Here is a 25411-nt window from a genome sequence, read left to right on the forward strand (position 1 = left end):
ACCTAGGTTTTGCCTTCTGCGGTGACTGAGTTATACAGATTTACAAATCTAATGGGAAAGGAGTTGATTGGCAACTTCTGGTTTGTCTTCTTTTTGGGGGGAGTTGGTCAATAAACATTTATTAATTACCTACTATGTGCCAGGCACTATGCTAAGAGTCTGCATCCTCAAAGTAGTATCCTAAGGTTGGATGTCTGTTTGAGTCTCTAGGGGTGATAATGGGACTCACCAATATGTCAGAGGAGTCGTTGGTCTCACAGTTTCAAGTACAGCGCTCTTTTTATCAAACTGTGCATACCCTTTGGTCCAGCAATATCATTACGATCTGTTTCCCAAAGAGGTCATAAAAAAGGAAAAAGGACCTACATGTACAAAAATATTTATAGCAGCTCTTTTTGTGGTGGCAAAAAATTGGAAACTGAAGGGATACCCATCAACTGGGGAATGGCTCAACAAGTTGTGGAATATGAATGTAACAAAATACTATTGTGCTATAAGAAATGATGAGCAGGCAGATTTCAGAAAAACCTAGAAAGACTTACATGAACTGAAGCTGAGTGAAATGAGCAGAACCAGGAGAACACTGTACACATTAACAGCAATATAGTGTGATGATCAACTAGGATAAACTTTGCTCTTCTCAGTGACACAATGATTCAAGATGATTCCAAAGGACTTATAATGGAAAAATGCTATCTACATCTACAGAAACAACTGATGAAGTCTGAATGCAGATACTATTTTCACTTTCTTTGGTTTTTCCCTTTTGATTTGTTTCTTCTTTCACAACATGGCTAATGTGGAAATATGTTTAACATGATTGCACATGTATAACCTATATCAGGTTGCTTGCCATCTTGGGGAGGGAGGAGAAAAATTTGAAACTCAAAATTTTATAAAAAGCAAATGTTGAAAACTATCTTTACACGTAATTGAAAAAAATTAAATACTATTTACCAAAAGAAAAAGAAAAAAGAAGAAAGTATATTGCTCTTCTGAGAACAGTCCAACCCGCGAAATTGTATTTTGAGTTTAGAAGATTAGAGGATGTTATGGTAATAAAGGATTCGCCAAAGAGAATGGATTGCATTGATTGTTTACAGATTACTGTGAGGCCTTTATATGTTTTCTGTGAGACAGAATGAAGAGCTGTCCTGTTCTCAATATATATATTGTCACATTAGTGTTTGCATGGAGGTTGGGGACCCTTTTACCCCCATCTGTGAAGACCTAGACATGAGCTAGATTTAAGCAGTATTCTTAGATTTTCCAGAGGTTCTGGATGGGAGCAAAATGAACCAAAGAGAGAGTGATCCAAGGGACTGCCTGGTCCATATAAACAAAGGTCCACACGTGCTGAATAAGTGACTGAGAGAGTAAAGAGATTACTGGCTGATCATCCTGCAGCAGCAACAGTCTTCTTTCCTTCCTCCCTCATTCCCTCCCACCCCCATGGCAGTGAACTTTGAACTTTGAACTTTCTTTATTTGCTCAACTCTCCTGAAAGACACTTCAATATGCAGCTGGACTCCATCGGACTAGCCTGGACTATCAGAATGGCGGGTTGCTTTTGGATGCTCCAGTTATGTTTCCTTACCTTCTCTCTCCATCAGTCAGAACAGTCAGGTAGGATGTTTGATTCTACGGTATTACTATCTTCATTTGCCTTTGTTCTGATGGCTTTTTTGAGACAACCCAGAAGCAGATCTGAGAGGTGGCGGTTATTTTTCAGGGAGCAAATTAGTCAGGACACTGTCTTTTTTTCATTGCTACAAGGATCCTTTTTTTCCCTCCTTTCCCTTCCATATCAATTTCACTGAAATCCCCGTTAAAGTTGGTGAAACTAAATGATCTGGAATCCTGTCTACTGGTAGCCTGAGCAGTGTAAAAATCATATTTTTCTTTACAACCTGCCCTTTTCCCCTCTCTCCCAAATGGTCTAAGACACTTTCTCATCTGATTTATAATTACTGAACTTACCTGAGCCTATGGTCAGAGAGATAAGTATGCTTTTCTGCAATAACAAAATGAAGAAGAGAAGCAAATGAAAAGAAGAAAGGAGAGGGAAAGGAGAAACCAATATATTCACAGTCAATTTATTAACTTTGAAAAGCAAACGGAGAAATAAGGTCTTATGTTCACCAAAACGATTAAATATTTTCAATAAGTCAAGTGATTAGAATCTTCTCATTCGAAATAAAATGACACTGATTATAAGATAACAGCCATCTTCTAGATTACAAATCTCTGATTATACATTTCATATTTATCAAGAAATTAAATATATCTATATTTCACAGAAAATAGAATTATAGGATGTTAGAAGTAAAAAATCTTACCAGGTAATCTAAGAAAAAGAAAATAGTTAAGGAAAACACTTTAAAAATATACAAAAGAGTAAAGAAGAAAATTCAGAAGGACACAGACAAGCTTTGTTACTATCTTGTTAAATTAAATGAATACATATAAAATCTATATGTTAAGAGAAGTTTAAGAGAAGTACATAGCTTCATATATACAATCCACTTTTCAGTTTTTGCTTATTGAAATGTCAATCCTTGTTGAGTTCATAAATAAAAGAGGAAAAAACTTCAAATGATAGATCTAGTCCAGACCCCTCATCTTACAGATGTGAAAACTGAGGCCCGCTTTGAAAAGAAAATATAAAAAATAAAGTTATACTAATTGTACTAAATTACAAAAATGGTTTCAAAGCAAAATTTTATGAGACTCACCCAAGGTCACAAAGCTAGTTAGTATCAGAGTCAGAAATATTTCCTTGGTATTTCAAATTCATATCATGTTTTAGTACAGATTCACCTTTCTTTAGTGGAAAAATGAACTTAAATGAAAGAAAAAGGTATTTGCATTAGCACAAATGTCAATTAGCTCTAGGATTTTCTATTATTTTCAAAACATCCATATATCCTGGACGTTTTGAAAAGACGAGATCTAACAATTCTTGGATGATCTCTAAGTGTTGACCTCACCTACTTTCTCGCCCTGCTTTCTAGTATTTTGGCCGGCTTCTAAGGCAAATGAAGTTATAGTAAGAACGAAACGTGCCAGATCCTTTATTGTGGAGGAGATTTTAAAGGGAAATTTGGAAAGAGAATGCTTTGAAGAAAAATGTGTTTATGAAGAAGCGAGGGAAGTGTTTGAAAACAATGAAAAGACTGTATGTACTACATTTTTTTCCCCATTTCTAATCATTTCACCTTTTGCTGTCTTGCAGAAATTTCACATCTCAAAGGAACAAAATTTAATTAGTTAGATATTTTAAAAGGAATAACATTTCCTTCCACTACGCCAACAAATTATTAGGTGAATTACCCTAGGATCTGTGCTTGAGACCCTAACTTTTAATTAGGTCAACCACAAAATCACACTCATCATAAATGCATATGGAGAGAGGACGTCCAAGTCTCCTCTAATATAGCAATGTTTCTTCCAAACTTGGCAAGTTAGCGGCATCAGGTTAGCTTTAGACATCATGCACAGCAAGAGATTTTCCCCTGCTATGTTAGAAATTAATATATTTAACAGAAAGGCCTACTTGTCTCAAAAAGGTCAACCCATTTTTGAGAACAAAATAACCTTTCTTAGGACTAGCATCCTACATAAAAATTTCATCATGATTTACTATTTGGATTAGTTATATTGCCTTGACACATGTGACCAGGTATGCATTGGAAATAGTCCAAGTCAGGGGCATATCCACTTGAAACAACTCCCTAGTTCACTGGAAGACAGGAACAGTAAGGTTAGCTTAGTTAGGGTATAAGGTGAGAACATTTTTAGTTGTTAATGATAAAATACTTAATTGACATTTTGCATTTTTACTACTGTATAGTCCTGAGAAAACTATTTTAACAGTTCATTCTGAATAAAGGTTTCCATCTGTGACTACAAAGTTTGCTTTAACAATTTTCCAAGTGTTCTGGACTCCCTTACATGTCCATAAGCTGTGAACTCATCTGAAGTGGGCTGTGTTGACTTGTGGTTATGAGAAATTTATAGTGTACCACTCTGACTTCCCTTGGAAGGGGCCCCATATATTTGCAACTCGTATTTCCTACCAAAATTTCATAAAGCAAAGGCAGGAACAAGGCATTGGTGTGCCCTATGAAGGTTTGAAAACTTGTTCTCTGTGTTCTAAAACTGTGTCCCATGCGCTGTGCTCTTCTCTGGAGTCTCTCTGGCTTCACTATGATTCAGGTAACTTGATTTATTACCAAAATAGACTCCCTCAAAACAAAAAGCAAAAACAAACAAAAACACTACGTACCATAGAGAATACAATTCTCTGGCATTTAAATTATGTGTATTTTTTTAAAGTATCTCTCATTTAACCCTAGTTGTCAGTCTACCTTTTTTCCTCCAGTTCCATTCATCTATTAATCAACAAGCATTTATTAGGCACCCACTAAGTACCCACTGTGTTAGGTCCTGGGGATACAAAGACAAAATGAATCGGTCCTTGCCCCAAAGGGGCCAAGGGAGATAGCGTATGTGTGTGTGTGTCACGCACACACACACACACACACACACACACCACACCATATACATACATACACATCGAGTAATAAACATTTATTAAGCACCTTACTATGTGTCAGGTACTAAGTGGGGAAAGAGATCTTAATGTCAGTATTCAGAGCAAGATGAAACTTTGTGGTTGTTTTTATACCATTAAATCACTGTTAAGTTCTAAAGAAACAATTGCAGGTTCAAATCTCAGTCAGACTTCCTGAAGGACTTTGCTGGCACTGAAGAGCTAGGAACAAACTTCTTTTGAAGGAATTTAATATATTCAAAACCCTAAGCAAATAGGATCAGAGATATAAAAGGAGGAATGTAGGGATAAATGTTAAACAACAGGCTCATCTTCGTGAGTTCAAATCTGGCCCCAGACACATACTAACTGCGTAACCCTGGACAAGTCATTTAACCCTCTTTGCCTCAGTTTCCTCATTTGTAAAACGATCTGGAAAAGGAAATGGCAAACCACTCCCAGATCTTTGCCAAGAAAACCCCAAATGTGGTCACAAAGTGACTGAAAAACAACAACAGCTTGGGCGAGGGGGATATACCCACACACTTTTAAACTTAATCTGCCTTATTAACACTTTTTTAAAAATTGAACCAATAGAACAATAAATCAAGCCCTGATTTATAGCATTTGGTGTTGGTGCTCCTGATGAAAACATAACAATGCTCTCCTAGCAGGGGTTAGAACTGGATGCTGTGCATCCTTCTGCAGAAAGAATTTCTAGACGACTTAACCCCTTCATTTTACAGATGGGGGACCCGAGGTTTGAAGTGGGGTAGAGTGACTCAAATTGACTCATTAGAAGAAGCCTATATGCCACTCGTTTTTAAACGAAGGGCCTAGTGCCCACCTTCATTTTTTATTTTTTAATTGGTTTGTTTTTAAATAATTTTAATTTCCATCTATACCCCACCCTCACCCAGAGAGTTATTTTTTCTAACAACGGTTTTTAAAAGAAATAGGGGAATGGAGCAGTTCACCATAACCAATCAGCATGTTAACATAGCATACATAATGTTCCACACCCAGAGTCTTCTATTTTTTAGTAGCTTAAAAACAAAAAAAAACCAAACCCCAAAACCCACTGCTATCATTTTTCTTTGAGGTGTCGCGGTGTTGCTCTTTCCCCATCCCTCTCAGTTGTTGCTAGGATACTAATAAAAGGAACAAATTATGTTCAGCTGCTTCACAACTGAATTTGAGTATCTCCCTGGTGATTTCTCGTGATTTAAAATTTTTTCAGATGATAGTTGTGAACTTGTGTTTCTTCCTTTGAAAATTGTTCATACATTTGAGTATATCTCTTGATCATACATATTTGTACCAGTTCCCTATAGATTTTGAAGGTCAAACTTTTATTAGAGATATTTACTGCAAATATTTCTTTCCCATAATGTCTTTTATTTTGATTCTAACTGTAATGACTAACTTGTGCAAAGGTTTTTTTAACTTTACATTATAAAAAATGTCTGTTTTGACTTTTATAATCTTATGTTTAAGAATGAATGTTTTTTGCTATACGTAGTAAAAAATATTACCTTACTGATTTGGTGTGGTGGATTGCTTGAATTCAAGAGTCTGCAAGGTCAGAACTGAAGCCAATCAGGTGTCCAAATTAAGTCCATTACCAATAGCTGGGTTGGGGGAGGGGAGCAGGTTTTTAATGGCTTTCCTAACTTGAAATGCCCTTTATGAGAGTTGAATTAGGGTTTTATCCTAATATTTATCCTAGGCTACTAGAAAGTCTTTCTTCCCCCACAGACGAGGCCCATCTATGAAATTTAATCATTAATTCTGGAATTCACAACATTTCTTGGGATTTTTTTTCAAAGGGCTATAGATTACTCCAATTCAGGTCAACAACTATATATTAAATGTCTGTTGTATATAGAGCATAGTGCAGGCACTAGGGGAATGTATTAGGAGGGCAGAGTTTATAATCTCAAAGAGGATCATAAACATGTCTGAAAGGTTCGGAACCGCCGGATATAAGAAACTCTCAAAGTAGAAGGCAGAAGAATCAAAACATTTATTTAGTAACCACAGTAACCAACCCATGAACCAGCAACCCCATTTTGATATATTGATCAAAAGCTTCCAGGCCCAATAAGTACGCCTTGAAAGAGTAACCAGGAGGCTACAGAGAAGCATGATTGCGTAAAGCAAAATCATGTTTCCCCCTCTATGGTAATAAGATTACCCACTGGCCTGAAGTCTTTGTTCAGCTTTCTCCCGTAGGTCAGCTCTGCTACTGGCAGCTCCTGCTTCAGCTGTGGCTGTGGCTGTAACTGTAGCTGTAACTGTCGCTGTAACTGTCGCTGTAACTGTCGCTGTAACTGTCTCTGGCTCCAACCGGAAAAGGAAAAGAGGATCTTCAAGCTGTCCTCTCCCCTCTTATAGAGTTTTTTGACATCATCAAGCACCGCCTGAACGACCAGGGCCGATTGGTTCTTGACTTGGCCCCTCCCCCTAGCATAGCCGTTAACACCTCCCCTCAGCCAGCCCCATGACTCATCACACAGGAAGTTGTCTGCTTCCTGGAATGCTCTTTGGGCTTCCTGCCCCGGAAGAGCAAGCCACAGTGTCCAGAGGCTCAATGAGGTAAGCTGAGTCATTCAAAGAAAACAAAGGCCATTCTGGCTACACTCCACCCCTTGTTATAGGATACATAATCTAATCAGCCATGTATCCTAGAACATACATTGTGATCCAATTACAAAGGAAACTAAAACATATCATTCATTATAAAGCAAAACATATCATTTGGTGACATTCCTAAATATTGGTTTACGATTCAAATGTGATCCACCCCTAGGTCCCAGCAAGATAATCTCTTCAATCAATCATCCCCAAAATAATTATTAATAATTCAAATGTCCACCCCTAAATCCTTGTATCCATTACATAGGATCAATAATATCATAACAATAAAACAACACAGCAAGGATAACACAAAATAAGTAAACAGAACACTATCATCATTTCCACCCCCCTTGAACGATTGGGGCTCAAAATCTTGGGGTGAGGGGTGAAGGTCTCATTTTCCATAGCTTCTTCATGCTGAAATTGGATGTAGAGATGGCCCTGCCCCCAAAAAGTCCCATTCCAGAGGTCATTTCTTTAACGAGCTGGCAGGAATTCCAAGAATGCTACATGCTTAGGCAGTCACCGGAAAGTGCAGGGTGCTTAAGCCTGAAGGAAACAAAACTAGCAACAAGGTTAGCCAAAACAAAGGACAAAAAGAATAGACAAGTATGGACTATAATTCTTCAAATAAAATCATCTCAAGTTTGGTTGAGATTTCAGTTATGCAAAGATCCAACATCAGAGCCAAACTCAGGTGGGAAATGTTTCTTTTCAAAAGGAACATAATGAGGAAGCCAAGAGGATCCCACCCTAGATAGAGACTAAGATTGTCCTCCCATCCTTTCCCCAAATGTACAAGTTTTCATCCGTTAATCACACAAAGTTACCTTTCCTCTGAGTGGCTTATGGCATTTACCAGCATCAGCCATACCTGTGGAGTCTATGAATCTATTATTATAACCTATTCACGGTAAAATATATGGTTCAGGGGTACGATTTGGTAATTATTTTCCCCTGAATAGACAACTGTTACAGTGTTGTCCTTCCCATGGGCTATAACTTCTGCAGCCTTTGGAATATCATCTGGCTTCCGTTTTACCCATACCTTAGCTCCTGACTTTATTCTATCAATGGAGCAAGACCCTTTTGCCCCTCTAGTAGTTATTTTGGGAGGAGGGTCAGTTTTCACAAAGGGTATTTTTTCACAGGGGATAATAATGACTTGAACCATCCTATCATTTCTACAAAATTGTACAGGTTTTTTACCCATATTCTGGAGTGTCACAACAATTTCTTTTTGATAATTAGAATCTATCACTCCAGCCAATACATGTATTCCTTGAGCCGCTAATCCTGGTTTAGGTAATATCCGTCCAAGATGATTCTTGGGGATTCTCATACATACTCCAGTAGGGGTTTTTCTTATCTCTTTCCTATTTAACCTAAAATTCTCTATACAATGTAAATCATATCCTGCTGAACCAGGTGTTCCTGGACTTGGTAGTGGGACATCTTCCCTCACAGTCCAAAATTCAATGTTTTGGATCTCACATGTTTGCTGTTCTCTGATCTGCAGATTTGGGGTCATCATTCTGGCTAGAGGTGTACTCCCCCCTAAGGGCCTATTATTCAAATTACGTAAGGCAATAGACAAATTATCCTTCCAATGTCGATATGAATTATTTGAGCTTAATTTTCTCAGCTGTTCTTTCAACAATCCATTCATTCTTTCAATTAGCCCAGATGCTTGTGGGTAATATGGAATATGATATATCCATTCTATATTATTCAACACACAATATCTTTTCACTTCTTTGCCCTTGAAATGTGACCCATTGTCACTTTGAATCTGCATTGGGGTTCCATAATATAAACTTACAATATCTAGAGTTTTACAGGTGTTTTTCTGAGTTGCGTCTTTATAAGGACAAGCCACTAGTACACCTGAATAGGTGTCAACACACGTACATACATATTTACATCCTTTATCCTGGGGTAGTGGGCCAATATAATCTATCTGCCAAATTTGGGCTGGAACTTTTCCCCTTGCTATTTCTCCAGTAACTATCCTAGGAAAAGTTCGTTCTTTTTCTAATTGGCATATACAACACTCCTCTGTTATTTGTTTTAACAACGCATGAGAAATACTGATACCTCGATCCTGTGCCCATCGATGGGTGGCCTGGACCCCTAAATGGCCAGCAGTCTGGTGGACCCATCTTGCTAAGGCTGGGTCATCAGTTGGAGTCGGAGTAGGGACAATACATTCAGTAGCAATCTTTGCTAGTCGATCCGCATGTGCATTGTACTCACGTTCTGGTGTGGTCAGGGTTGCATGAGCATCAACATGAAAAACTGACAGATCTGTAACCAAAGACATGTCCCATATATTTTCCCATAACTCTTTACCCCAAACTTGTTTGCCATGAATCTCCCAATTCTGATTCCTCCATATAGGCATCCACGTAGCTAATCCATTAGCTACCGCCCACGAGTCAGTAAATATATGACATTGTCCTCCTTTCTCTGCTCTGATGGCCTGATGCACTGCCATCAGTTCAGCATATTGGCTACTTCCACCTATCCCAGAACTTTCCAGAGTTCTCCTTGTACAGGGGTTATAGGCTACTGCTTTCCAATGTCTCTTCTGTCCTAAATATTTTGCTGTCCCATCAGTAAACCAAGCATGTTTCTTCTGTTCTTCATTTAGTCCGTCATATCCATTATTCCATTTCACTAAGGATGGTACCATCTGTTGCTTAGATTCAAGGGGCTTTTCATTGCTCTCAGTATCAATGTTCGCCACAGATTCATGTAGAGCAGAAACTCCATTTTTGCCTGCTCTGGACCTATTCTGAATATACCACTTCCATTTGATTATGCTTGCCTCTTGTGCATGTCCAATTCTGTGAGAAGCTGGGGTACTCATTACCCAAGTCATAATTGGAATTCCAGGCCTTAATACCACTTCATGACCCAGAGTTAGTTGCTCAGTTTCTACTAAAGCCCAATATGCAGCTAACAGCTGCTTCTCAAAAGGTGTATATTGCACTCCAGATGAGGGCAGTTTCCTTGACCAAAAGCCTAAAGGTACACTTCGGCTTTGTTGTTTTTGCCACAGACTCCAATTTGCATAGTCATCTTGTACAGTCACTTGTAACTCCACTGGCCCATTTTGCATAGGCCATAAGTCTAGAGCTAATTGAATAGCAGCCTTTGCTTCCTCAAAAGCTCTACTTTGTTCAAGTCCCCAGTCAAATTCATATTTCTTTCTGGTGACTTTATACAAGGGTTTTAAAATCTGTCCCAAATGTGGGATGTGGTGTCTCCAATAACCAAACAGCCCTATGAACTTTTGGGCCTCTTTCTTATTGGTAGGGGTGGGAAAATCCTGGATTTTTTGTCGAGCTTGTGGGAGAATTTCTCGCAGTCCTCTATTCCACTGTATCCCCAAGAATTTTACAGTTTGAGCTGGCCCTTGAACCTTTGCGGGGTTGATTTCCCATCCTTTGCTTTTCATATGGTCAATTAATAATACTAAACTCTCCTCCACCTCCTTTATATTCTTTCCCTGTATCATGATGTCATCTATGTAATGTGTAAGCTGTACACCAGGTAACTTTAATTCATCCAAATGTTCAGCTACAATCCTGTGGCAAATAGTTGGGCTATGAATATATCCTTGCGGCAGGCGTGTAAATGTATACTGTCGGCCTTGCCAAGTAAAAGCAAACTGATTCCATTGCTTGGGGTCTATTGGGATTGTAAAGAAGGCATTGGCCAAATCAATAACTGCATACCAAGTCCCTTCACGTTTTTGTATTCTCTCTATTAAAGTAACCGTGTCTGGGACAGCAGCATACAAGGGAGGAGTCACTTTGTTCAGCTGTCTATAATCTACTGTCATCCTCCATGTTCCATCTGACTTTCGGACTGGCCAGACAGGGTTGTTCCATTGAGTAGTTGTAGGGACTAACACTCCTGCCTCAACACATTCTCTTATAGTGTTGGCAATTTCATCTTGCCCACCTGGCACACGATATTGCCTCAAAGTAATTATTTTAGAAGGTTCGGGCAAAGTGATTGGATCCATCTTGATTTTCCCCACTAAGACTGCATTAATGCCCATTTTCCTCACAGCAAATTGGTATTTCCCTTCGGGTAAATTTAAGGTCATACCCTTCAATATGTCTATTCCAATGATGTATTCGGGAATAGGCACAATAACCACACTATATTCTTTCTTGGGCAACTGTCCAATTTTCATCATTAATTTAACTTGCCTGGCTGATATTTCAGTCCCTCCTAGTCCTGTAATGGTAATAGGAGTTCCATGGCTGAACTTGTCTGGATTTCCATAAATAAGGGTGGCCTCGGCCCCAGTATCTATTAATGCCTCAGTTACCGTACTTGACCCATTTTTCCAATATATGGTCAAGTTAATGTGAGGTCTACAATCCAGCCTGTGTATTTCCTTAATTTGGACTGGGGCTCGGCCTGTTCCCTAGTATTCCCTTTCATATGATTCACTTGGGTTTGAAGGTTCAACATCTGTAGTATTTGCAGGAGCAGTTCTTATTTCCCTATCTCTCGTGTTATCAAGTCCTCTATACATTCTGTATAATTCATTGGTTGGAATTCCATCTATCATTTCAAAACCTACCCCTGCTCTCAATAAAGCAGTAAACATTTCTTTCCTTGTTACTCTCCTTTGGCGCCAAGTTTGCTGGTTATTCACTCTTCTCTCTCGAGGAGATCTATCCCTTCCCCAGTCACCTAAGTCATGTAACTGTAAAATCTTATTTATCACTGTTGTAAGACGGCTCCCTACTTCTCCAAGTAATAAATTCAAAATTAGTTGTTTATAAGCAGGGGGAGCTGTCCTAATTATTAAATTCCTATGAGGCAGTTCCATTGGATCATTGTAATATTTGTCTGAGGTTCCTATCATAATGGCAGTCTTCATTACCTCCTCCTTTAGTCTCATGATACAATCTCTAAGTGAATACCAGGGTCTGTGCTCAGTGGGCCACATAGAATCAGTAGCATATCTCTTATTGCATCCCACAGCGGCTAATGCCAACAGAGTAGTCCTGCTATCACCATCTCCTTGCTGATGATGTTCCCTAAAAGCTTGTTGAACTAGAGGATCATGGCTGATACCTATGAATCTCATGCAGTCTGTCCTATCTACTGATATTCCACTGGCCCCTTGATCACTGAGTCTTACCATCCAAGATATCAATGGTTCTCCTATTCTTTGGCTGAATCTACTCAAAATATCTGTGACCTCTTGCGGTGAGAAATCTTCCTGAATTTCCCTTGTAACTGAATCTTCACCTCGGGTTTCTGTCTTCCTCCTTTGTATGGGTCGAGCCCTTGTCTGATCATTTAACCATCTCCTATGCTCTGTGTGAGGCACATCCTGAACCCCAGTAGTGTTTTGTGCCTCAGCCCCTAACATTGTCTCATTTTCCTCCCACTCACTTCCTCTGCCACCATGGCTAGGACGAAGCAGGCAGTCAGGCTCTTTCTGGGCTGGGTTGAAATGCACTCTGGGCTTTTTTGGTCTCCTGTTGCTCTTAGCCACATTAATAGAAAAGTTCTCATTTGAGTCAGTTTGGTCTCCTGCTATCTGAGATTCCCCTTCTTCCTGTGGGGTAGGAGTGCCCCCATGTCTTTCACTTAATCTCAATCTTTCGTATACTAGCCGGTAGGCTGATAACACCATCCAGCTTTGCCTAGATAGTGATGCCCCCGACTGAATCCCAACTTCTCGTAAACACTTTTCCAAATCCCTAGGATCTCCTCTCCGTAGCCTTGGTTCCCAGTTTTCACAGGGTCCAGCTTTTTTAGCCAATTCTTTTGCTAGGGAGGAATAAAATGGATCCTCCCATCCTGGGATATTCATCTCTTCCTCTGGAATTGTTCTGCTTCTAAATAGAGATCTTATACCTAGCGATCCCATCCTCGTCGCCAAATGTATTAGGAGGGCAGAGTTTATAATCTCAAAGAGGATCATAAACATGTCTGAAAGGTTCGGAACCGCCGGATATAAGAAACTCTCAAAGTAGAAGGCAGAAGAATCAAAACATTTATTTAGGCTCCACAGTAACCAACCCATGAACCAGCAACCCCATTTTGATATATTGATCAAAAGCTTCCAGGCCCAATAAGTACGCCTTGAAAGAGTAACCAGGAGGCTACAGAGAAGCATGATTGCGTAAAGCAAAATCATGTTTCCCCCTCTATGGTAATAAGATTACCCACTGGCCTGAAGTCTTTGTTCAGCTTTCTCCCGTAGGTCAGCTCTGCTACTGGCAGCTCCTGCTTCAGCTGTGGCTGTGGCTGTAACTGTAGCTGTAACTGTCGCTGTAACTGTCGCTGTAACTGTCGCTGTAACTGTCTCTGGCTCCAACCGGAAAAGGAAAAGAGGATCTTCAAGCTGTCCTCTCCCCTCTTATAGAGTTTTTTGACATCATCAAGCACCGCCTGAACGACCAGGGCCGATTGGTTCTTGACTTGGCCCCTCCCCCTAGCATAGCCGTTAACACCTCCCCTCAGCCAGCCCCATGACTCATCACACAGGAAGTTGTCTGCTTCCTGGAATGCTCTTTGGGCTTCCTACCCCGGAAGAGCAAGCCACAGTGTCCAGAGGCTCAATGAGGTAAGCTGAGTCATTCAAAGAAAACAAAGGCCATTCTGGCTACAGGGAATTACCAAGTTTAGCTATGACAAGACTCCAGCCCTCAAGAAGCTTATAGTCTAGTGGGAGAATCTGATATAGATATAATATATGGTGCTCTGTGATAAGCATACCAGAAAAGTGCATTATAAAGTGATGTGAGGGTCCTAGACAGAAAAGAGTTATTGGCCAGGGGAGAATCAGAGATGGCTTCATAGAGGATGTGGTATTTAAGTTGGATTTTCCCTTTAGTTTTAACCCTAAGCTGAACAACCAGGTAAGTCAGAGGAAGGGTCTCCAGTTTTAATGGGGATAGTAGCCTAGTTATATCACCAGCCAGCACCTCCCTTCTTCCATCAGAAATAAAGGAAAAAGGAAGTCTCAGAAGCTATGAACGAGAGTAAGACTTGGAGCTAGGAGAGTCATGGGTCAAATCCTACTCCCAGCACTTAATAGATGGGTGACCTAATTACCAACCATTTAACCTTTCTGAGCCCGAGTCTTTCCTCTGTAAAACAGGAATAATACCTATGGTAGCCACCTCATAGGGTTATCGTGAAAATAAAATGAGGCAATACATGTGTATCTATATCTAAAATACTTTGTAAACCTTAAAGCACTATGCAAATGTCAGATATTATTATTATTATAAATCTACTTCTAAGTGTCATATGACTCAAGGAATTGGACTATGTATCCTGGTTTAATCTAATGTCTACACTGTCTTCAGATCGTTAACCATGTCTTGCCAACAGATGCGCTCACTCTATACCAGGGCTCATGGTTTGAGTCTTTCTAAAAATTAGTTTGCTCTTTCCCATGAGTCTTCGCTGGCAACAAAATAAATAAAAACAAACGCCTTCTGGCACAAATTGCTATTCAACCTGGGCAAGTAAAGCAGTGTCATATTCTAAGACCATCTTAAAGGGTCAGTAGTACCTGTCTTCACATACATTACTCCACACTAATTGCCCCCACCTTCAAAAATTCCCTTGTAGATTACATGACAAAATCAGTCCTTTATCTTTTTAAATAGCACAGCACCTGCCTTTCAAAGCCAAAGTCCTGTAGTTTTAGCTGAATCTCACTACCTCCCCTGGAGGACATTCAGAAATCTGCTCAGTGCCTTCTGAATCAGACCCTACTCTGTGTTGTTCAGTCATAAATGACTCTTCTTGACCCTACTGAGGGTTTTCTTGGCAAAGATACTGGATAGGTCTGCCATTTTCTTCTCCGGTTCATTTTACAGATAAGGAAGCTGAGGCAAAGAGGGTTAAGTGACTTTCCCAGGGACACACATCTAGGAAGTGAAATCCGAGGCCAGATTTCAACTCAGGTCTTCCTGACACCAGGACTGGCATTCTGTCCATTTCACCACCATGACAGCAGCCATGCAAGAGTAAGGGCACTTAAAATAGTTACACATTCATTATATCTTTTATTGCACAATAGCTGGTGGTTTGTGCAACTTATCACCCCTAATGAATTATAAACTGCTTGAGGACAGAGACCCGGTTTTATCTATCTTTGCATCTCCCCTAAGCATCTTGAACATATGATTCTTGCAAACCGTGACCCCGGAAGGTCCTCCCAGGAATGATTATTACCTCCCCTTCAAATTAGCCTCAGCAGCCTAGCAAAATAGTAATTTCACCATCCTGCTGGAGAAGCCAGTTCAGATCCCCTTAAAGCGACAGACCCAAAGGAGGACGAACAACTGCAGAATTAGTTCATAAAATATTGCACTGACATGTTGCCAGGCAGAAAACTGAACAAACATTAGTTCAACAAACATTAATTAAGCACCTAATATCTGCAAACAACAGTGCTAGCTAATATTTATTGAGTTGGGTTGTCCCAGTCACAGGAGGGAGGCTGAGTGAGACAAAGTAATTGTGTATGACCACCAAAAAGTCCTTGCTCCTGAGCTATAGAGCCTGGCATAAGAAACAAAATTGGAGGAGGAGGTGATAAGAATAGAATCAAAGAGCCAAAGACTTGCCAGATTCCCTTGAAGCAGCACTTTTGCAAAAGAAGATTTTCACCATTGTTGTTTTGTGAAGATGAGTATAATAGCTTTATATATTATTATGTAGTATATAATCTATTAATATGCTGTATATGATATAATTTATATATTAAATATTCTTTATAGACAGTGAGACATGAGGTTGTTAGCCACTTTAAAAGTTGGAGAGGTTATAGAGGTAACTCTCTTGTCCATAACACATTGTCTCTACCCTCATCCCTTGCTGAATGTAGGAAACTGGACTCATCCACACTAGTAGCGTACTTGGCAGTGGTCAGCTGGAGAGGTAAATGCCAAGCATTTGTGGTCTTCATGAATCCAAGATGTTTGGATGAACAATGAAAGTTTTCATCATTCCAATTTTTTAAAATTACGATGTTAAACATTCATTTTCACTGCCGCATCTTGAAATATCCAAATGAATGCCAAAAATCAATCCTACTTTTGTCATTCTAGTATTTTGGCACATGTTTCAATACATATTTTAATAAATAAATGCTTTTGTGGAAAAGAGAATAAAGGGGGAAAACTGCCATTTTAAATATTTGAATTTTTTGTCTTACAGCATGCATTTTGGAGCCAATATATGGGTAAGTGGCTTTCTTTGATTTGTCTTGTCGATATTTACTTGAATCATAGAATTTTAGAACTAGAAAGGAACCATAGGAGATCCAACCCCCTTATCTTAGAGATAAAGAAAATTAGTCCCAAATAGGTGAATTGATTTAACCTAGGTCACATTACTTGCAGAGCTAACACTCAAAACCCAAGTCTTGTGACTCCAAATTCAAAGCTCTTTCCATTAATAACTCACCACCTCTATAGTGCATTTGAGAGCATTATTCCTAAGTTCATCTTCGGATTGACCATAAGTTTTTTTGGTCAAAGTACCATTTGCAGGTCACCTAGAAAATGACAGACAATGATCATTCTATATTAATGGAAGGAACTTCCTCCCATACTGGGGAAATTACTGAACTTTGAAGAATTGAACCAAAGAGTGTCTAAGCATTTAGTTCTCAAATTCTTCATTCTCCAATGACTTCTTGGATTCCCACACATAATGCTAAAGTTGCTGGAATGTATTCTCCAAAATAACTGGCATCACAAAGTTCACACCTGTTCTACATCTTTTAAACCCTTGGAGAAATGACTCAAGAGGAGACAGTCAAGCCATCTAGGTGGTAGATTACTTGCAGGGTGATATGGTTATACATTTACCACCAACAGTGGTCACAGTGGTAGAAGATGATGAATCTTGTGTCCATGGATGGAGTCCTAAGGAAGCCCAGTTATTTATTAGTAATATAGCCTCCAACTTGGTGTCATCAGAGAGAGAGAAAAAGAGCAAACTTATTACAGGCTAAGGAGTTAAGTCTAGGGCAACTTGCCTCATGGGTTCTCTTTTTGTTCCCCTTCCTCTCCCCTGCATTGCCTGTTCCTGAGGAGGTTTTGTATTTAAGAATCTCACTCTAGGAAAGAAGTGTGGAGTCAGGAAGGAGTTTTATATGGCAGAGGAAGAATTTTTAAAATGAACAAGAGAAAAAAAGAAAGAAGAATGTAATGTAAACTCCTTGAGGGCAGGGTCTATCTTTTTGTCTTCACATCCACAATGTCTGGCAGTATACAGAGTAAATTTTTTTTTAAATAAGATATTGTTAGTGTATTTTTTTTCCTCAAACTCAAGTGGAAGTAACTTTTTTTTGAGGGGCGAAGGCAGGGCAATTGGGGTTAAATGAATTGCCCAAGGTCATACAGCTAGTAAGTGTGCCAAGTGTCTGAGGTCACATTTGAACTCAGGTCCTCCCAGCTCCAGGGCTGGTACTCTACTCACTGCGCCACCTAGCTGCCCCTGGAAGTAACTTTTTAAAACACATATTGACCAGAAGAGTACATTTGTTTTTTTGGCAAAAAGAGTAAGTCTCTTATAAAATGTCCTTCAATTTATGTAATCCTTAAAGGGTGGAGCCCAAGTTATGAATAGGAGGGCTAGTATCAATTCAATTAAACAGCTTTTTATTATAATCTAACTAATGAAAGCCCCCATCACCTCATGCCTTGATTAGGTGGGTCTGCCTGCCTCAAGTTTCTCCCTATCCCAATCCATCCAGAGTAAATTTTTGATAAATGTTTGTTGAATTGAGTTAAGAAAAAGAAAACATACTAATGAATACCATTTGGGGTAAAGAGAGCCAGGGGCAAAAAGGGCAAAATTGAAGATTTTAATATTTAGTTTTCTTATCTGTAAAGTGGGGTGGGGGTGGAGGGAGGATGTCTAACTAGATAGCCATGAAGGTCCCTGCCATTTCTAAAGCTATGACCTCACATCTGGTTACCTTAATTACCCCTCATGTCTAATTCTACTCCACTCTTCGACTTCATGTCTTCTGGCTGTCTTACTAATTGAAAGAACCTCATCCAGAGAGTGGAGAGAGTGGGACCAAGAGTCAAAACCTAAGCTTGCTAAAGTTGCCAGTTTTTAGAAGCTCTCATCGAAGCGTTGTCTAAGGCAGAGGTTGAGACTAAAATGAGGTTGGAAACAATACCCTTTATTATAGATAATTACGTTCCATAAATGTTTTGCAGTTCTTAAATCCTGCTGTATTTCATTAATGAGGTGTTCCTACAGCTGGCACTCCATGTGTCTCCCAACCCTGCCTGAACAATGGAATATGCCAGGATTACATCCGAAACTACATTTGCAGCTGCCTCGAAGGGTATGAGGGAACAAATTGTGAATACGGTAAGAGCCAAGGCTGTATCTTGATTTTGTTCCTTTCATGAAATTTTCAGATACACTCTCACATCACATGTAATTCACTTCCTTTCCTTTCCTCATTCTCTTCCTGTCATAGGCCCTTTTTTCCGGCCAGAAGCTGCGATTTGATCCTTGTAGGGACCTCCCAGTGTAGAAATTCCACAGAACTGTAGATGGGCTGCTCATCAGCAATTTAATAAATGGGCCTTATGTTCATTTTGTAACAAAACCCAAGTGGTTCCTCCTTTAGTGACATCTAGGATTATTGGATGTCACCTTGAGTAATAAGCAGAAGTGAATTTTTGTTATACAGAGTCCTCACTACTCTATATAAAATGTATATAATTTATAGAGTAAAATTTGTAGATTATTGAGTATTCAATATATAGTGTACCTATAAATATTGTATGGGGGGAGTGGTTATTGCTATTTTTAGATGGAGGAAGGGCCAAAGGTAAAAATAAAATATAGACATAACCCATATAACCTTGGCTCTACAAATATTCATTTCACAATAACATCATTAATAGATATCAAACTTCATCACAATGTCAAAAAAAAAGACACTATTTGACTGAGAGCCAGAAGTACAAATTGAATGGATGGTCAAAATACAAACTTGTCCTTAAGCCCTACTGGCTCCAACTCCTCTTTCTGTGCTAAATTGGTTGCATATATATTATATCCATTAACTGTCTCCTGTAATATGTTTGACAATTATTACTTCTACTAATAACACTAGCTAGCATTTTTACAATAGCCTTTTAGAATTTGGAAAGTGTTTTTATAAATATTATCACATTTGATCCCCACGGCAACCCTGGGTTTTTTCATTGTTGAGTTGTTTCAGTCATGTCCAACGCTTCAAGACCCCATTTGGGATTTTCTTGGCAAAGATACTGGAGTGAGGGGCAGCTAGGTGGCACAGAGCACCAGCCCTGGAGTCAGGAGGACCTGAGTTCAAATCTGACCTCAGGCACTTGACACACTTACTAGCTGTGTGATCTTGGGCAAGTCACTTAACCCCAATTGCCCTGGCCCCCCCTCCAAAAAACCAAAAACAAACAAACCAAACATACTGGATTGTTTTCCCATTTCTTTCTCCAGCTCATTTTACAGATGAGGAAACTGAGGCAAAGAGGGTTAAGTGACTTGTCCAGAGTCACACAGCAAGCAGGGGTCTAAGATTGGATTTTAATTCAGGTCTTCCTGACTCCAGGCTCAGCACTCTATATACTGTGCCACTTAACTGTCATCACCTTGCATAACATTTTTAGTGGAGCTAATTAAAACCTTTTGGAAGATATATGATGAGAGGCAGTGTTTTGTAGAGAATAGAAGGTTGGCTTTGGAAACAGGAAGCTCTGAATTTAAGACCTACCTCTGACACATATTGTGTTTTTGGCCGTGGATAAATCTCCTAACCCCTCGGTGCCCCAGGTAATTCTCCAGAAGGTAAGACTAGAGGTTACAAACCAGTTGCTGATCAGCCTCTGTAGAAGGAGTTTCAACCTGAGAGGTCCCCAACAAATAAAATGACGGGTCTGAACAATAGCAAAAAAAGGTTACATGTTACTTAACGGAAGGTTTTCTTATTACTGAACTTATTTATTGACACTAATCTGTGAAGGGAATGGCAGGTAGGTTGTGCAGTGGATAGAAGTTGAGCTTGGATTCAGAAAAACAAATCCTATCTCAAGACATCCTAGGCAAGTGATTTAACCTCTCTCAGGTTCCTTTTCTCATTCAGAATATGTTGTAGTTCTTTCTTGTATCCAGCTCTCCGTGACTTGTGGACCATACCGTTGATGAGGTTTTTGTGGCAAAGATACTGGAGTGGTTTGCCATGGCCTTCGCCAGCTGATTTTACAAATGAGAAAACAGAAGCGAAAAGGGCGAGGTGGTTTGCCCAGAATCACATAGCTAGTCAGTGTCTGAGGCCATATTTGAACTCGGGTCTTTGTGACTCCAGGCCCAGTACTATCTACTGATCCACCTAGTGGATTCAGAAAATAGGGATTATAATAGCACTTCTCAGAGTTGTTATCAGCACCAAATGAGAGCTGTATAGAGCATTTTGCAAACCTTAAAGTGCTTATATAAATATTAGCTGTTATTATTATTGAAGGAAAAGAACTTGGGATCACAGAATGATGTAGCTGAAACATACCTCAGAGATCCAACCTCCTCATTTTCAGAGGCAAAAACTGAGATCCAGAGAACTCAAATATCTTGTCCAAAGTTACACAACTGGTTGGTAGTCAAGTCAGAACTAGAACTAGTCTTCTGACTCCCTGCCATGTACCTTTCTACTATAGAGCATTGTCTGTGGTGTCAGTGTTTATGAAAAATTGTTTGTGCTTTAGATTTAGGTTTCTAATTATAGAGGATAAACCGTATTATGTTTGAGCCAAATAGCACCTGAGACATCATCTAATCCAGCCTCTTCATTTTTGACTGAGGAAACTTACTGATAATAAAATGAGTCGGCCTTCCTTTGATTTACGCTGAGAAATGGTTAAGTGGGTAACTTTGGAGGGCAGCTACTAACTGCCTGAGGCCAGTTTTGAACTAAGGTCTTCTTGACTTAGGGTCTAGTATGACTCACTTTAGTGACTATGCTGTTTGGTCTGGCAGAATTAAAAAGAGAAAAATGGCTGAAAGGTGTCTATTTTCCCCAGGATCTAAATTATTCCCTTGTAGTAGGTGAGTGTCTTGGGGAGGCACATAGACTTTTGGGCTACTTTAACCCCATCTGCACTAAAAAAAAGGGACTTAAGACGTTCAGAAACCAAGGTCCTTTCCCTGACCTTCTCCCATCAGTAGAACCAATCACGATTGAAAATAGCATTTAGTGAAGTAGATAGGCATTATAAGAAAAGAAAAAGAAGCAAAAGAAATGTAAGAAAGAAAAAACAGCCTTTGTTTTTAGCATTTGAAAATAGAAGACTCAACAAAGCTGCTGCTAGTGTTGTGTCTGCCAGATAGGGGTTCTTAATCTGGGACTATGAATCTGATCTTTTAAAAAATGTTTTGATAATTGCATTTCAATATCACTGGCAGAGAGGCAACAAGCATCTATTAAGCAATTAATAATGTCATAAACATTGCAGACACAAATGCATATAAAAAAATTCCTGCCCTCAAGGGGCTTACTTTCTCCTGGAGGACATAGCACATAAAAGGGGTGAAGTAGGGTTATAAAAGCATTGCCTTGCTGCAGAGAGAGCCTAGTTAAAGTTAGATAACAATTCATTATGTACCTAGTAAGCACAATTGCCTGTTTTAGTCAAGCTCCATCCTGATGCATTTGAATAGGAGTAAAGAAAAACATATGATGGATGCAGTCCAAGGCTAGATTTTAGCAGGAGTTAAGCAGCTATAGGGTAAGGGATGAGAATATGAGAGTAGAGAACAGGGTTTTGGTGAATTGGTTAACTATAGGATCAATATTGGGAAGGCCGAAAAGAAAAGTCATAGAAGAACAGTAACTGCTCAGAGGGTGGAGGGATAGGAAGTTGCTTTGAGGATGAAGGAGAGGAAAGACATGGAACGTTAGGAGGTTATAGTCAGACAGAAGATTCTCAGGCTTTCTGATCAAAGAAGTGGATAATGGTGAAGCTCTTCCTGAATAGCTGAAGTAGAATGTAATGGTACTAGAGGAGACAGAAGAACTGGAACTAATCCCTAACCTAAATGCATGGGAAATCAGAGGCAGAAGGGAAGCAGTCTCTGCCATTAGGGAGCTTAACATCATACATTTCCTATTAGAGAACAAGATTCCTTGAACAAGATGAGAACAATGTAATTAAGAGCTATATTAAGACAAAAATTATTATCTTCACAATAGAACTGCAAATAAATAATAATGAGTACCAGCATGTTCATCAGGATGGCTTTCAGCATGTTCTTCACTGTTTTGGATATTAGCCTCTGTTCCTAGATTATAAACCTGCATAAAATATATGACAAATTATTTTTCATTATGAATAGGCAGACAAGTAATATATTTTAGTAGTATGACCCTCCTAGAGAGCTGCTTTGGCCTAAGGTTGTTTTGGGTTTTTATTTTTATTTTATTCATTGCTATTGTTTGACTATGTTAAAATTTTCTTTTTCATTTATTTATTTTATTTTGCAATTAATAGTATTTTATTTTTTCCAATTACACGTAAAGATAGTTTTCAACATTGGCATAAGGTTTTTCTGTACCATTTACAATGACCACTGTGGAGTGCTTGCACTGAAAGAAAGGTCACTCTGAATGTAGCATGAAGGCATAGTAAACAGCTTGTCTTTGTATGAAAGAATTAAATTATCTTATGTAACACCAGTGAGTGTCATTGTGAAGGGTAGAGGTGGCCAGGTGGTATTTGATCCTTTCTGTTCTGCCTCCCTGCTAAAAGTAGAGCTGGACATTCCCAAGCCTTGCCTATCTTTTCCCTGGACGTTGGTTTAGGGCGTGATCTTTCCTTTGGTCACTCTCCTCTCTTCTGAGCTTTCTTTGTCTCGGGAGGTTTAATCAGTACAACAACTAGCTTGCTTTCAGTGTAAACATTTTTTTAATGTAAAATTTTTAATTTTTTGAAGTTTAGAAAAATTTTAAAGTTAGGGTTTTTTTAACTTTTAAGGTATCTGGAGGCAATTTAAGGATCCTCCAGTTTTCAAAATCTCTTTCCTTGTTATTTTATAAAGATGAAAAAGTATTAATATAATAGCTCAGAGCCCCCAGTTAGGAAAAAATTTTTTAAACTTGTAGAGAGATTTAGTTCTCTGTTTTAAATTAAAATTTGTGTATTTCAAGCTAGCTCCTCCCCTTTTCCCAGAATGGACTAAGTGTACAATACAAACCTTAATTCCCAAACCTGATTTCTTTATGCATGAAGCAAAATCAAGATACAAGTAATGTTCAACTAAAAGCAGTGAAAAGAGTATGTGATAGCACCTATAACTGGAAAGAGGAAGTTGTGGAAAGCAGACTTTTTGGAACTTTTCCATCAGCTGCTTTGCTCTAAGATGACAGCAGGGACTTTACAATCCATTTCAATCTCTTGCTTCCCTGCTACACATAGATCAGGTTTCCTTTCTCTCTTTCTCGACCATATTCCCTACTGCTATCCCAGTTCACTTTGTTAAGTCCCAGAAGGGGCTAAGGATGCCATTTCACCCACTGCTATTCTTGCTCAGCTCGTACCATCCTCACTCCTTCCTCTCAGTCCATTCTTTTGCATAAAGTGTGCTTATTTTGCAAAAATCCTAGATGTGACTCAAGTTTGCCTTCTGGCTTAAAGACTGTGATAGTTCAAATCTCATTCCAGGCTGGAAGGAAATGCACATCCCTCTGAATCACAACTATCAGAATGCCAGTCAGTCCTCAGCCCTCTATTACACTTAGATTAATGTTATACATCTTGTTCACTGTGTTGCAGAATCACTATGACCTCAGTTATAAAATGGGGAGATTGGACAGATGGTCTCTAAGGTTCCTTCTTGGTGTAAACGTTATAAGAGTATGACCTAAATTCAGGGCAAGTGTTGTAGTAGATAGAGAGCCTGCCTTGGAGTCAAAAGGATTTGATTTTCATGTCCTCCCACAGAATGGCTCCGTGACTATGGGCAAATCACTTAACCTTTCAGATCTCCATGCACCAATTTGGAGTCATAAATTGCGAAGCAATTGCTGATATTCATTGACAGAGGTGATTTCCTTTCTGGGAATCTGCTCTGCCAATGAAATTACAGGTCTGAACCAAATAAGATTATTTGAGTAATGGCTCATGCAAAGGAAGGTACCCACTTTGATGAGGTCTTCTGGGCACTCATTGAATGTAGCTCATTCTTCATTTTTTTAAGAATTCCATTACTTGATTATCCAGCCCTTAGAGGTCTATGATTTTTATTCATTTATGACTTTACTTTTAGGTGGGGACCAGGTCAAAGGGATGGGAGAAAAATGGGCAACTGAATTCAGATTTGTAGGTACTTATATGGTTCTAAATGAAACGAGTAAGCAAGGTTCGACAGGACAGAATGTATATACCTGCTCTTTGGGATTTGTAGTTAAAAAATGGAAATGAAGATTCTTTGCCATTTCAGGAGGGAACAAATGCACTATTTACCTAAGCTTAGTATTATTGTTGCCCATTAGTGACTGTGATTGCTATTATTACAAATAATCTGCTTCATTATTATTTTGTTACTAAAAGTATTTTTAGGCAGCTGGGTGGCACAGTGGATAGAGTCAGGAAAACTCATCTTCCCAAGTTCAAATCTAGCCTCAGACACTTACTAGCTGTGTAATTTTCAACAATTCACTCAACTCCGTTTGCCTCAGTTTCCCCATCTGTAAAATGAGCTGGATAAGAAAATAGCAAACTACTAGTATCTTTGTAAAGAAAACCCCCATTGGGGTCATGGAGAGTTGGACACAACTGGAAAGAACTGAATAATGGGGCAATAAAAATGATTTTCAGCCTGCTCAGATTTTCAATAGCATTTAAGAGAGAAATTCCATACTGTTCTGTGTACTTTTAGCTTAATATAGCATTAGGAAGTGTGGTAGAATAGAAAGAGCATGGACCCCATAGGGGCTCAAGTCTTGGCTCTGCCATTTACTTACTAGTCGCATGCCTGGGCGAGTCATTGATATTTCCGAACCTCAGTTTCCCATCTTAAAAAATGGGGATAATAGTACTTCTACTATCTTCCTTAGTGTTAGGGTGAGGAAAGTGTTTTATAAACCCTGAGTGTTACATAAATGTGAATTACTTCAAAAACAACTGGGGAATCTTAATACTGATA

At 39.1% G+C, this 25411-nt stretch overlaps 1 protein-coding gene across 6 annotated transcripts in view; it reads left to right on the top strand.

Annotated features, from left to right (window-relative positions):
- Positions 1 to 1506: 1506 nt before the first annotated feature.
- Positions 1507 to 25411, top strand: part of PROZ (protein Z, vitamin K dependent plasma glycoprotein) — a 37152-nt gene continuing 13247 nt past the window's right edge. The window contains exons 1-4 of one of the 6 annotated variants that reach the window (XM_036755344.1): positions 1507 to 1626; positions 3015 to 3178; positions 16418 to 16442; positions 18470 to 18595. In XM_036755344.1, coding sequence (XP_036611239.1) covers positions 1518 to 1626; positions 3015 to 3178; positions 16418 to 16442; positions 18470 to 18595 — 424 coding nt within the window. In that variant the 5' untranslated portion in view covers positions 1507 to 1517. Of the gene's footprint in view, positions 1627 to 3014; positions 3179 to 15124; positions 15223 to 16417; positions 16443 to 18469; positions 18596 to 25411 lie in introns of those variants that run through there. The other 5 variants (XM_036755345.1, XM_036755346.1, XM_036755348.1 and 2 more) reach the window with 5 other exon arrangements.

This window comes from Trichosurus vulpecula, chromosome 4, assembly GCF_011100635.1.
Source record: "Trichosurus vulpecula isolate mTriVul1 chromosome 4, mTriVul1.pri, whole genome shotgun sequence".
Lineage (NCBI taxonomy): Eukaryota > Metazoa > Chordata > Mammalia > Diprotodontia > Phalangeridae > Trichosurus > Trichosurus vulpecula.